At 40.3% G+C, this 15,548-nt stretch overlaps 1 protein-coding gene across 1 annotated transcript in view; it reads left to right on the top strand.

Annotated features, from left to right (window-relative positions):
- Positions 1–15,548, top strand: part of PLXNA4 (plexin A4) — a 756,456-nt gene that overhangs the window by 614,089 nt on the left and 126,819 nt on the right. The window contains exons 12-14 of the mRNA XM_044279996.1: positions 415–605; positions 5,687–5,838; positions 7,847–7,964. Of these exons, the coding sequence (XP_044135931.1) occupies positions 415–605; positions 5,687–5,838; positions 7,847–7,964 (461 nt within the window). The remainder of the gene's footprint in view (positions 1–414; positions 606–5,686; positions 5,839–7,846; positions 7,965–15,548) is intronic.

Below are 15,548 nucleotides of genomic sequence, written 5' to 3'. Positions count from 1 at the left end.
GATCATGTCAAAATTTCAGTATCAGAACTTTCTGTGTAGTAAAGTGGTTACATATTTGGGTAAGGTTGGAAAAACACAGTTCTATCAAGTCCAACATTTATTTCTAAGGAAGGCAAAAAATCCCTATTAGGCATTGCTCCATATTAAGGGAGAAACATTCCTTCCTGTCTCCATCTATGGATAGGATCAACATCCAATCTCCAGGTTATAAACTCTAAAGGGAGCATTCATTCTGGGAATGGAGGTGGGTGATTACTGACTTTACCAAAGTGATCCTGTAACATCTGATGATGAAATCAGATACATTTTTTTTACTAGATTCCCCCTTTATGATTGTTTTAATCAATCATACCATATGTTCTAACTCCTAATCAGTGGGTATGCTTCATTTATTTTGTCTTCTATTGAACTTAGTGCATCTGTACAAGTGTGATGCTACCAGACCCAGCTGCGGCTTGTGCTTAAAGGCAGATCCCGACTTTGAATGTGGTTGGTGTGCAGGAGAATCCAAATGTACGCTCAAGCAACACTGCTCAACCTTAGAAAAACCCTGGCTTGAGCTATCGGGGACCCATGCAAAATGTGAAAATCCCAGGATAACACAGGTATGTACATGTAATCTTTTTTTTATCACGCTTTCAAGTGTAGAGTACATATTTAGAGTGGCTTTTTGAGGTGTCGTTAGAGTGGAGGTTATCAAATTGATATACTGTATACACAGCAGCTAACAAGTCTGGATACATTAATGTTTTTTATTGGGTTGCTTGCAGAAGAAATACTCTATGCAGGGCAATGAAATGGGAGGAGAGAAAAATATTATCAGCCCAGGTTATTTACTGATGACTACATTTATATTGACACTCCTTGAAATTAGAGCACTATAAAATTGCCTAGATGCAAACTACTTCCCGAAGATGACAAGCAAAGCTGTAACATTATGCTGCTGTTAGCAGCGGGTGTAAAGTCTGACAGCTTGTTATGATCCGGTGCATTTATTTCAACGCTACAGCACCTCAGCAGACTTTGATGCTGGTAGACGCCTACTCTTTCTTAAACCCTGTGTTTAAAAATGTAATTCACTTTTCAATTGAAGTAAAGGCTTCAACATTTAAGCCTCATTTTTTTTCCCATTTTTTATAATAATTGTAATTTATTTCTATATCACATTGACACTAGGCTATTTCAATTTGTCCATATCCAGGAAGTCACTTCCCTCTTGGATAAGAAATGTTTACATCAGTAACAATAGAAAATACCATTTATTAGCATTATATCCATGGTATAATTGGACTTTGTTTACAGCAGCCACTGCAGACTTCTTTACATTAATTAATCTAAAGACTTCTTAAAAGGGGTTGACTCATCTCAGACATCGATGGCAGATCGCTAGGATATTCCATTGATGTCAGATCGGTGCCGTCCCTCTGGGACCTGTTCCTATCTCCATTCTTTGCTTTGAGAGTTCCAAAAATAGCAAAATGAGCCAGCTCAGCTTTTTGGGCAACTCCCATAGCAGTGAGTGGAGAGCGCACAAGAGGGGCCAGGGCTCCATGTACCATGGGACTGCTGGAAATAGCCGAGCTGCTGAGTAGCTATTTTCAAAATGCCTATACCGGTGAACAGAAGGTGGCTACAAATGCTTGCTCCCTGTTCACTTCAGGGGCCTCATTGGGGGATAGGAGTGGGTCCCATAGGTAGGACTCACACCTATATGGCAGTATAAATTGAATGGCTGAAACTTTATCAGTTTTACCCTAAAGATGACAATGATTATTAAGGTGACCCATAGGTTGACAATAATAATTTCATAATACATAGCAATAATATCCCATGTGCTTCTATTTAACCATGGTTCTTCCAATCCCTAGCCGTCTGTTCAGTTCTGTTCTCAGAAGACAGTATGCACACTGTCCTTTGGTAGTCTGAGACATGTCCACTACTTTTGGACTAGAATGCAGTGGATCAAACAAAGAAAGATCACATATCAAGACTGTATGTCTGACTTTTGGCAGCTATGCTGATGGAAAAAGTGGCGCACATATCTTCACATAGGCAAGTAGGAACCTAAAGACACGTTAGAGCTCCACTGTGACCATAATTAAGAAGATAATAAAAACGGTGAGAAAGATACTTCTTAGGCTACATTCACACGATCGTATGTGTTTTGCAGTCCGCAATTTGTGGATCCACGAAAAAAAGGATGACGTCCGTATGGCATCCGTTTTTTTTGCGAATACATTGTAACAATGCCTATCCTTGTCCCCAAAACGGACAAGAATAGGACATGATCTATTTTTTTTTTGCGGGGCTGTGGAATGGACATACAGATGCAGATAGCACACGTTGTGCTCTTTGCATTTTTTGCGGGCCAATTGAAATGAATGGGTCTGCATAATATCCGCAAAAAAAGGAACAAGGAAACAAAATACGTTTGTGTGAATGTAGACTTAGTTGAAAACACTTTGGATAAGTTGCAAACTAATGTAGGTACTGCATACCCTTAAGCTGTGGGAGCTACTCTTTGGAACATTATCAAGACATCATTTGCACCCCTAGCCATGTAGTCAGGCTCAGAACAATGAATTGCCTGGAAATGTAGCCCCTACATGCTATCCTAAATATGCTGTACTGATATTGATGGATTCGTAATATATTTAGTTATCAAGTAACCAGTAAACTAGTAGTAAACTAATGCATTATAAAGTGTAATGCTAGTAGGTTTAGCTATGTCCACTCCATATTGGGCATTGAGACCCCTCATCATGGTAATTATGCTAAGGTTAATTCTTTTTCTCAAGCCTTAACCTTTGGTGCTATACAATATATGTATGATAAGAGACTGATTTATTTGTTCATTAACTTTGTTCTTTTTTTTTTTCACGCATCAGTTCTGCGTTGCTTGAAAAACGCATCATGTTCTATATTCACGCAGCCCTGGCCCCATGGAAGTAAATGGGGCTTCAGTGGAAAACGCATTGCATCCGGAAGCAAGTGGGGATACAATGCGTTTTTCACTGATGGTTGCTACCAGATGTTGTCTGTAAACCTTCAGTTTTTTATCACGCGTGTGAAAAACGCATCAAAACGCATTGCACTTGCGCTGAAAAAGCTGAACAACTGAACGCAATCGCAGACAAAACTGACTGAACTTGCTTGCAAAATGGTGCGAGTTTCATTGAACGCATCCAGAGCCAATCCGTCACGCTCGTGTGAAAGAGACCTTAGGGTACATCATTCATCTTATTACAATGACACAGGGATAGTTCATCCTAACTGTTCTCTTACCTGCATCTTTTGTATACATACAGTAAAAATGCACATCTTTAATGATACTTTAAAAACCTTTGAGAACTAGCATGGATCATTGTGGATTGTCAGCGGCCTCAAGAACAGTCTGAGTATCCTGGAGTGCAACCACTTCCAATATTGGCTCAATAGATTAGTGCACAGCTAAATTCTCCATGTAGAAGATCCTGTTAAGATGTCGCTGCTCAAATTTTACTCATAATTAGAAAATTAATGGCAATTAATTTCTCTATTAGCATTTATTTGATATGATAGACCTCCATTAATTATACTTTGCTTAATATCCAGCAAATGCATGAAAAGTGGTCTAGAGTAGGATGAAAAAGGGGAATATGGTACCTTTGTGAAATGTTTAATGTAACTAAAGTCCTATTCAGAGAGATTAGGAATAAATCAAATTAGTTTATTGAATAATATATGATATTGGATAAGCCTCCTCATGGCCCATTAATTATTGAACTGTAACGTACATGCCACATTATCAGTTTGCTAGCAAGGCATTAGCATGGAAATGTCTCTTAATTAAACTGCACTTTCTGAGCAGACTTCTCAAATGATGATAGCGCAATAGTTATATTAAATCAGGTATATCACACTTGTCACCTTTTTGTCTGAATTATTGAAAATAATTGGGGGGGAACAATCATGGGACAGCCATAGGCGCAGTTTTCCCTCTTCAAACCTAAGCACACATTAAGGTAGTAGATCTCAGATGAGCGAACTGGCTTCACCACCTTTTTGCAAATGGGAAAAAGTCCTATTGTAGAGCTGATTTGAATGAAAAATAAATCCATATTCTGTTGCTATTTCATATTAATTTACAATGCATTAAATAAAAATGGTATTATTAACAAGGCATTTAGACTATGTACGCATCATTAGACTTTGACTGATTTGACCCTCTTGTCACTCTTAAGTTCAACTATAGTCAGCAGAGGCGGATTGGGAACTTAAAGTGGACCTGGAAAAAAAAAATGTTAAAGTGGCTCAATGTTGTAGGTGAATCCAAACCCTGCCACAGTATTCATCTATATCACCTTCCTGAGGACAATGATACAGTTAAATTCAAGGGGCACCTATGGCCACCGGCCACATGCATAAGTACCTTGTGCACCTAGCATTAACTAATGCTGAGAACATCAGATTGTTATGTACCCAGCTGATGGCCATGAGGAGGGCTTAGGTGGACTAATGGGCTTCGGCACACCCGGAAATTTCACTGTAGAGTCTATGGAAGCCAGTATGGTGGGGATATCATGGACATTAGGATGAAATAATTGTCATAGCCAATGCCTATAGACCCAGTTACAACTAAATGACTTCCCATATAAACACTGCTATTCTATTGTCTCTGACTCCTTCATTACCCATTACAAATGAAAGGTCCTAAATGCTAAAGAGGTTCAAGCACATCTTGATGAAAACCATAGACTTTTGTCTATGTTGTGTGTTAAAGAGGTTTTAACTCAGGACCTATCCAAAGAATAGGTTATAAATGTGTGCTTACTGGTGGAATAACCTCAGGGATCCCCATTAGTTCTGAGAATGGGTTCCCCAAGTTTTCTGAGTGAATAAAATGGTAGTATACATGCATGACCACTGGTCCATTCACTCCTTTGGGACTGCAGATACAGTGGCCTTCTGTACTCCACCAGTCCCATAGACATGAGTGGAGCATTGATCTCACATGTCTACTACTGCTTCATTCACACAAGGGATTTTGAGATGTCTGTTCTTGGGATTTTTGAGAGTCCTGTTGGACGGACCCCAGTAATCATGCATTTAAACTTGTCTTGTGGATGTTCGTATAGGGAAAACCCATTTAAGTTATGGTATATTCCTTTAAAGCATTTCACTCTTTTACTAATTAAAACATAAGTAGGGAAGCAATCCATCAAAGTGTAGTGTATTCAATAACATCCTATAAAGGTTAGCATTGCTTGTAGAGGAGTTGGAGGCTATGGAGCTCAATAAAAGCTTATCACAAGTCTCAGGGGCCGCAGACTTCCACCAGAGAGCTAATTATGCATGCAGCGCTTAAACCTACAAGGGTTTGTGTTTGGCTTAAGGCTACAGAGAAAGATGATGTTACAAAATCTACATCTTTTCCATAACCTCTACTTGCACCAGTATGTTTTCTCATCATGAGATAGGAATTTTAATTTTCTATGTTACATTTCTAACTTATTTTGTTTGTGACGAATGATATTCATTGTCTAGTAAACTGTGCATTCACTGTATAGTAAGGCGACACAGGTAATAGAATGATTAGCTCAGACATGTCTAGGTCAGGCTGGAACATTGAATTGACTCACTGACAGCTTCTTCAACCATGTAATATATTTAAAAAGATAAAGTATCTCTCTTTCATTTCGTGTAGATTATTCCTGTAACCGGTCCCCGTGATGGAGGCACCAAAGTAACAATTAGGGGAGAAAACCTGGGCCTGGAGTTTTGGGAAATTCAGCATAATGTGAAAGTTGCAGAAGTGAAGTGCACTCCTTTGATTGAAGAATATATCCCTGCAGAGCAGTGAGTTGCGCTTGATAATTATATGTGGCTATGCTTTTGAAAGAGGAAATTTCTTCTAGAAAAATATGAAACTATTTAACTGAAAATATCTATTTACTGACCATAAATATTTCCAACTAAAAGTATATATTTTATAACATTTTTAAATGTCTGTTTGGGTGTCTCAAAAATGATTATCTACTATCCTGTTTTTGCCGATGTGGTATGTATGTTACATATACTGTAGTATCACACAGATCCTGCATGTGATGATTTCAATGGGTCCATGTAAACTTACATATATCATCATGTCGATGCTGGTGCATTCTTTTTCAGACACTAGAAGCTTTCTTTTCAGTTTATCTAGTCTAAAACATGGCCCAAGATACCATATCCCACATAGAATTATATGGCATGAGATATAGGGGATCATTGACATTCAGATATACGGCACTTTTGTGGTGTATATCTGGCGCAGATTATATCACACGCCACATTGCGGTAGAATCTGCGACTTCTTCCCCACTCATGCCAGGTCTAAAAAGGGGGCGTGGCATTGACGAAGAAGGGTACAGGAAGGTAGGTGGCTGTCTTAGATTTAGAATCGGCGGTGCATACTCGAAGTTATGTAGAGGCCAGTGCCTCTACATAACTTTGGCGATCCATTGCCACTGCAGGGCCTTAATAAGATTGGCGCCTAAAACGCCGGTCTTAATAAATGTGCCCCATAGTGCCTAAGAGAGTTATCCCAACATGACAATTCTGAGTCATCTATTCAAATCGGGCACTTGGAACTCTCTTCTCATGATCGGTGGGACCCCGGTAATCACTTATCAGCAAACCAGATGGGCGATAACTTGTTATGGTAGAACAACCCCTTTAATATACTTTGTTTAAAATAATTCTTCATTTTGGTGTCAATAAATTGAAACGTTTAGTTTCACATGCAGAGATTAAAAACCTGTTGCTTACTATGACCCATGGATCCAGTTTGTTGACATAGATCTTGGATTCGGTAGACAAGTCGTGGGACATGATTAGATTAGGTTTTCAGCCTGAAATTGAAATGGAGAAATGTTCCCATTCACTTAGAGTAAGAATTAATGTACATAAGGAGGGATTGTAATTTATCTTACTTGTAGAGATGAGTGAATTTCATAAAATTTTATTTGGGTATTAATTAACCGAATCGGTTGTCGGATTAGATTCAGGTCAGAATAAATTTGATCCAGTTGCAAATGCCCAAATTGCCTGGAAAATCTCTCCCTCTCACATTCCTTCCATCCCTTGACTTGCTATCTCTCTCCCCTCTCTCTCTGTCTCTTCTCTCTCTCTCTCTCTCTCTGTCCCTCTCTCTGTCCCTCTCTCTGTCCCTCTCTCTGTCCCTCTCTCTCTGTGTGTCTTTCCTCTCTCTCTCTCTCTCTCTCTCTCTCTCTCTCTCTGCCTCTCTGTCTCTCTCCCTCCACACACAGTTCTCCTGAGATGAATCCCCAAATTTAGAACTTTTTGAAAATTCTATTTGAATTCCAAAATGTTAGAATTTATTTGATCTCTACTTAGTTGCATTAGGGTTCTGCGTCCAATGACCAAGCTTAATTCTTATTTATATTTAAAAAAATATTCATATTTATTACATTTCATCAAGTCTCTTTAGTATTGAGTGCTGAATCTCCAGTCCCCTAATAGTGCTTGGATATTGATCCCTATATAGCTGTATTCAGGTCAATAAAGGGTATATACAGTATAGGTTTTTACACATCAGGATGTGGCCCAAAGTTTTTCAAGCATTTGTGTTAGGGTTCCAGAGAATCAGTGCTCCGTGCTAAAGAAATTCAGAATATATATAAAAAATCATGGATATGCTCTTTATTTCATAGTCCATTTTAATAATCTCTGTTTGCATGTACATCACCCGTCTTACTGAACTACTGGAAAGAAACAAATGTCACTTACTTATTCTCCCATAGCCTCTTTTAATACTGTACATATTATTGCACATCCTTATGTATTTTCTTTTCACTACTTACAGAATTGTGTGTGAAATGGGAAGTGCCCAGCAAAGCCAGCATGCTGGATTTGTAGATGTCTGTGTGGGAGAATGCAGAGACGGCTTTATGGTGAAATCCTCATTGCTGTACTACTTTGTGGTAAGTTAAAATGCGTACACTGTACAGTATATAACTGCTGCTTGTTATAGCATTAACTTCTTATGCTGCTGATTTTATATATTAGCTACCATTAAGTGGTGAACGCAAGCTTTCTCCAAGGTAGAAATGGTATAATAACCATCAGACTATGGGTTGCAAATGTGCCCACAAGTAAATGACTCACTAAAAAAATCATTTTAAAATTGCACTGCGCAAGTATTGAATGTTATGATGAAGTCCCCAAGGCCATAATTACAAAGATATTAAATGCATAGACAATATATTACAGACAATGCTGCCATGATGTGCAAAAAATTGAATATTTCAATTAATCTCTTATTTGAATGTATTAGTCATTTTGCCATAAAGAAATCAATCTGTGAAATCAATGCAGTGATTTTCTGTTTTTTACTCCCTGCCTTCCAGGAGCCATAACTTTTTTATTTTTCCAGATACCTAGCTGAATGACGGCTTGTTTTTATTTATTTATTTATTTTATATGTGCAGGCCAAGTTGGACTGTCTAATGGCACCATTTGATATTGCATATGATGTAGTGGGAAGCTGGAAAAAATCTACGTTGGGTGGAATTTGAAAAAAAAAAACAAAAAACTCAATTTCACCATAGTTTTATGGGTTTTGTTTTTTTAGTGTTCCCTGAGCAGTGAAAATATGTTAACTTAATTCTGTGATTACAGTATGATTACAGCAATTCCACATTTTTATTTAGTTGACCAAAGGCTCTGCCACAGTTTAAAACAGCAAGCACTTGAAGGCTATGGCACCCTCTCAGCTCCTGAGCAGCTACCATCCTTAAAGACCTAGCATCTTCTGTACATGTTCGCGGTTGACGGGAAAGGGTTAAAGGAGTGTTCCCATCCCAGACTTTTATGGGTTATGCACAAGGTATGCCATAAAAGTCTGACTCACTTTTAAGACCGGCATCTATCTCAAAAACAGGGCTCCATTTTCCAGCTGCAGTGTAGCCTGTGGATATGTCATAAAAGTTCAAGATGAGAATACACCTTTAATCTTGAGGTATTACAGTCAATAGTCATACAGGCACAGTCTATCAATATCAGTCTATCGAGGTCTCAGTACTCAATACTTTAGATCCATAAACCACAATGATCTAAATGGGAAACTAATATGCAATTGAGTCTTAAGGACGTAGGAAGCTGAGATTTGGTGTAGCTTTAGCCTGGATCCTCACCGTGTAGAACCATTTAAGCTGTCCCAATGCAGTCAGAACAAATGGCCTAAAGTAGTAATTGGTAAATTTATTTTCCTGAAATAATTGTGCAGGTTCTGATTGCTATAAGTCTTCTGACTCAGTTTTAAGTGGTGTTTCTTAGTAACCTTTGCCGTGGATGGTCATGCATAGCAGTGGAAGCAAGCCAACACATTAAAAGGTTTATACAGTCTGCTACCTTGTGCTGTCTGTATTCAGATATTAGTTCATACTAAATTTTAGGTCAGCTAAAGCCAGTAGTAAATCTCTTGACTCGTGTACTGTAGATAGATCAATAATTCAACAGTGGTTGAACTGCAGATGGAATGAAAGACGGGAAACATCTCAACCAAAGCTGAGGACCATTACCTTACAACCACACAGGTCTCTGCAGTCTTAAAAGTGTTAAACATATTGGGAGGTTAGAATTGCAAGCTTAGCTCTTCTAATCTTCGGTATATTTGGGGCATATGATAAAAATGCTGAATGGAAGACTGATTTTTTTAATGCAACTTCATAGTTCATCACATCTATTGTTGCAACAACTTAATCCGGAAGTGTTTTTAAGTGTTCATTAACACTAAATTGCATTGGAATGCCTGTGGGAAAAGCATGCGAGATCTGCACAAGCATCTAATGAGTTTGTAATGATGGAACATTTGAAGTGAAGTGTTACTGAAAATTGACTGCATTGCACACTTTCCTTAATTATTTCATCTGAAAAGGGCACATTAGGAAAGAGAGTTTATCTCTTGGAGAATTTGCATTGCCTCTTCATGGTGATGGGTAATGCAACTTGATTTGAGTAATTCGTTTCCTCATGAATAGCACTAAGCAGGAGTAGGATTGGCACCCAATGAGCCCGCTGAGCTCAGCAATGTTTCTTTTAAATTCATTGCTTGTGTTAACTATAGCAGTACCAGAGCATCAACCTCCCAGCATGTGGTGCAGAGTATCCAGAGCATGAGGCGAGTAACGGATACCAGGGAAGCAGAGCTACGGCTTTTTTGTTACAATAAAAGGGTGGTTTCACACAGCAATTTTTTTTAAACAGTACACTTTTAGGGGCAGGTTTATAAGCCAAAGCAAGAAGTGGATTCAAAAGGAAGGGGAAATATAAAGACAGGGTTATACTTCTCCTTCCTAATAGATCTACTTTTGGCTGGGGCTCAAAACACTGCATCAAAAACAGTGGCATTTGAAAAAAATATTCTATGTGTGCAATCACCCTAACCATGCAAAAAATGTGGTTTTACATAGTCCAATGTGGGTACAATATATAATAAAACAAGTCAATTGAAGCTCGTTTAAAGGGCCTTCACACTAGGCAATGGAAACTTCATGGAGGACAAATTCCTAGTGCTACAATACTTAGTTCTTCATTTAGCTTACATTACATTATGTTTCTCAGCATGTCCCCTCTTTACACGGGAAATATGCTGCTGACCACCGAGCATTTTTATTCCTCCATATCTAAACTTTTCCTTTGTGATTGTTTATTATGTTTATCCCAGTATACACAGCAATAAGAAAGGACATTTTTTTAACTAGTGTTGCAATGTTGTGCAATATATTGGCACTAGTGTTGGGCGAGCATGCTCGGCTGAACACCATTTTCACTCGAGCATCGCAGTGACAGCGGCATTACCTGCGCTACATCTCCTGTATAACGTTTGCACAACCTAAATATGAGTGACACTCAGTTTAATTTTTTTGCCGCTGGTGACAGTGACATTACGGTACCTGCACTACATCTCCTGTATAACGTTTGCGCATCCTACAGTAAATATCAGTGACACTCAGTTTAATTTTTTTGCCGCTGATGACAGCGACATTACGGTACCTGCACTACATCTCCTGTATAACGTTTGCGCATCCTACAGTAAATATCAGTGACATTCAGTTTAATTTTGTCGCCGTTGGTGACAGCTACATTATCTGCGCTACATCTCCTGTATAACGTTTGCACATTCTAAATATCAGTGACATCTAGTTTAATTTTGTCACCCTGGTGACAGCGACATTACCTGCTCTACATCTCCTGTATAACGTTTGCCCGTCCTAAATGTCAGTGGCATTCAGTTTAATTTATTTGCACATTCACTTACAAAACTTGTGCTACTGTACGTGTGACATACTTGCAAGCATATATATCATTTAATATGCTCAAGGCCAGCAGTAAGGGACAGGGAATAGGGCGTGCAGCAGACCCTCACACCTAATGTTTAGAGGGTCACCAGCAGACCCTCGCCCCTAATGTTTTAGAGGGTCAGCTCAGCAGCAGGCCCTCACCCCTAATGTTTTAGAGGGTCACCAGCAGACCCTCGCCCCTAACGTTTTAGATGGTCAGATCAAAAGCAGGCCCTCACCCGTAATGTTTTAGAGGGTCAGCTCAGCAGCACACCCTCACCCCAAATGTTTTAGAGGCTGAGCTCAGCAGCAGACCCTTATCCCTAATGTTTTAGAGGGTCACCAGCAGGCTCTCACCCATAATGTTTTAGATGGTCAGATCAGCAGCAGGCCATTGTCCCTAATGTTTTAAAGGGTCAGCTCAGCAGCAGACCCTCGCCCCGAATGTTTTAGAGGGTCAGCTGAGCAGCAGACCCTCACCCCTATTGTTTTATATGGTCTCCAGCAGGCATTCGCTCATAATGTTTTAAATGGTCAGATCAGCAGCAGGCCCTCGCCAATAATTTTTTAGAGGATCATCTCAACAGCAGACCCTCACCTCTAATGTTTTAGAGGCTCACCAGCAAGCCCTCGCCCCTAATGTTTTAGAGGGTCACCAGCAGACCCTCACCCCTAATGTTTTAGATGGTCAGATTAACAACAGGCCCTCTCCCCTAATGTTTAAGATGGTCAGATCAACAGCAGGCCCTCACCCGTAATGTTTTAGAGGATCAGCTCAGCAGCAGACCCTCACCCCTAATGTTTTAGAGGGTCAGCTCAGCAGCAGGCCCTCACCCCTAATGTTTTAGAGGGTCACCAGCAGACCCTCGCCCCTAACGTTTTAGATGGTCAGATCAAAAGCAGGCCCTCACCCGTAATGTTTTAGATGGTCAGTTCAGCAGCAAGCCCTCACCCCTAATGTTTTTGATGTTAATATCAGCTGCAGGCCCTCACCCCTAATGTTTTAGAGGGTCAGCTCAGCAGCAGACCCTCACCCCTAATGTTTCAGAGGGTCACCAGCAGACCCTCACCCCTAATGTTTTAGATGGTCAGATCAACAGCAGGCCCTCACCCGTAATGTTTTAGAGGGTCAGCTCAGCAGCAAATCCTCACCACTAATGTTTTTGAGGGTCAGCTCAGCAGCAGACCCTCACCCCTAATGTTTCAGAGGGTCACCAGCAGGCCGTCACCCATAATGTTTTAGATGGTCAGATCAGCAGTAGGCCCTCACCCCTAATGTTTTAGAGGGTTAGTTCAGTAGCAGACCCTCACCCCTAATGTTTTAGAAGGTAGATTAGCAGCACGCCATTGCCCCTAATATTTTAAAGGGTCAACTCAGCAGCAGACCCTCACCCCAAATGTTTTAGAGGGTCAGCTGAGCAGCAGACCCTCACCCCTATTGTTTTATATGGTCTCCAGCAGGCCCTTGCTCATAATGTTTTAGATGGTCAGATCAGCAGCAGGCCCTCACCCCTAATGTTTTTGATGGTAAGATTAGCAGCAGGCCCTCACCCCTAATGTTTTAGAGGGTCAGCTCAGCAGCAGACCCTCACCCTTAATGTTTTAGAGGGTCAGCTGAGCAGCAGACCCTCACCCCTATTGTTTAAGAGGGTCAGATCAGCAGTTGGCACTCGCCTCTAATGTTTTAGATGGTCAGGTCAGCTTCAGGCCCTCGCCCCTAATGTTTAGATAGTCAACTCAGCAGCAAAGCCTCGGCCCTAGTGTTTTAGATGGTCAGATCAGCAGCTGGCCCTTGCCCCTAATGTTTTAGATGGTCAGGTCAGCAGCAGGCCTTCACCCCTATTGTTTAAGAGGGTCAGATCAGCAGCAGGCACTTGCCCCCTAATGTTTTAAAGGTTTAGCTCAGTAGCAGACCCTCACCCCAAATGTTTTAGATGGTAAGCTGAGCAGCAGACCCTTAACCCTATTTTTTAAGAGGGTCAGATCAGCAGCAGGCACTTGCCCCCTAATGTTTTAAAGGTTCAGCTCAGTAGCAGACCCTCACCCCAAATGTTTTAGATGGTCAGATCAGCAGCTGGCACTCGCCTCTAATGTTTTAGATGGTCAGGTCAGCTTCAGGCCCTCGCCCCTAATGTTTAGATAGTCAACTCAGCAGCAAAGCCTCACCCCTAGTGTTTTAGATGGTCAGATCAGCAGCTGGCCCTTGCCCCTAATGTTTTAGATGGTCAGGTCAGCAGCAGGCCTTCACCTATAATGGTTTAGAGGGTCAACTCAGCAGTAGACCCTTACCCATAATGTCAATTGGGGACAGATCTGTTTTCTATTGTGTCCGAGAAAACAGATCTGTCCTCATTGATCTACATTGTGAGTCATGATGAATTCACCTTGCTCTGCACCACATTGTGGACAGAAAAACACTGCTTGCAACGTTTTTCTGTCCTCAATGGGGACGCAACCAAATGGATCGGTAACAATGCATTCTGTATTGTTCAGTTTAGTTTTGTCCTCATTGACAATAAATGGGGACAAAACTGAAGCGTTTTTCCCTGGTATTAAGATCCCATGACGGATCTCAATAGCGGAAAGGGAAAGCACAGATGTGAAAGTAGCCTTATTTAATTGATATATTACTTCTGTGTGATGCATACTTCAGCTCTTGATGGATTTCTGTGAGCCTTTCCTGGCCTCCTGCCTCTGAGTTGTTGTAGTAGTGCTTCCTTTTTTTTTGCACAGCTGAGTTTGTCTCCTATGCAATGGCTGTGTGGTCTGATCTGGGTCAGTGTGAATGGCAACACTTAAACTTTTAAAGTTTCAACTTAAACAAAAGTCTTCCCTGTTATTCCATTTGATCTCTCCCAGAGGTATTTTCTTGTCTGAATTTAACAATTAAACAAGATAGCTCCCTCTCTGATCCTATTGCAAATAGTCATTTAAATATTCATAAACTTGAATAATTGATATTTCTTTATGTCTGAGTTTTCCACCTAACAGCTCAATATTCAGCCAATCACAAGCATTTATAATCTTGCGTACATGGTATTTATAAATTGTTGAGTAAATGCTTGTATTGTTGAGCTGTATGGGTAATGTCTGTATTAAAGACCCTGTTCATCAAGAAGTACAGTAGCTTCTATAAACCAGCCACTTTCAGATTCTAATACTAGCAATGCAACTTCATGATCTGAGTGATACTCTATAAAGTAAACTCTCTACATACCAAGGTTCCATATGCATGTCAGTTTGCATCAGCATCACCTGTAACCATCGATCTGTTTGGATAATATAGCAGGTTTGTAGATCTAATGATCCAGTTGGATGGAAATTTTTTGAGGGTGGAAAATTTGGCTGTATGAAAAGTATTACTATGCCAAGGTGATGTTTCTCCTCATCTGGTATACATGCACAGTGCTTTCTTGGAAAAAGTATGTAAATTAACTCTTCTCCAGAAGGAAGACAACTGTATCTCTAGTGCCACCTATTGGAGGTAGCTACCTAGTGAGTCAGTGTTTGACCCAGTAAAGTGCCCGCTTTTTAGTTATTGTTGACCAGTGTGTTTGTAAAATAATTATATGGCACCATTTTCTGTATTTCATAAGGTATGCCCCCTTGTTTACAAAGTCTTTTCTGCTGTCCACACAGAGGTCCTGTCCATAAAATGGCTACTGATGGAGGATCATGTGACCAGGAAAATCACCACCATTTGATGTCTCCTCCATTCAAACACACTGCTCCTGCCATCTGCACTTGTTCCATTGGGAGTTTAGTGCAGGTGCAGTGTGTTTGAATGGAGGAGGCATTGCATGAAGCTGATTTGTCTGGTCATATGATCCTCCATTAGCAGCCAGTTTATGGACAGGACCTCTGTGTGGATGGCACAGAAGACATTGTAAAGAAAAGGGCATATCTTATGAAATATAGAATATGCTGCAGATTCTATATGTTCAAGACACAGGCCCAGGCAAGTGACCATTGATTTCATAGAGATGCTGTGCATATCTGGCTTGTCTGGAAGCTCATTGAAGGGCATTTATCGTGAGAGGAATTTTTGAGGCCAGTCTTGATTGAGTCTGTATTGATGTAATTTGATCCCAGCGTTTATCAAATTTGACACATCTTCACATAGAATACTTTTGTCTAGAGATATTACTTTTATGCCACCAACCTCCTAGAGTAAGTGTGTTCCTCTTTTTTTACACTGCCTAAATCTGGTAGGCACCTAATTAA

This window comes from Bufo gargarizans, chromosome 2 (assembly GCF_014858855.1).
Source record: "Bufo gargarizans isolate SCDJY-AF-19 chromosome 2, ASM1485885v1, whole genome shotgun sequence".
Taxonomy (NCBI): domain Eukaryota; kingdom Metazoa; phylum Chordata; class Amphibia; order Anura; family Bufonidae; genus Bufo; species Bufo gargarizans.
Note: the sequence above shows the minus strand (reverse complement) of the source record. Positions and strands in the feature narration are given on the sequence as shown.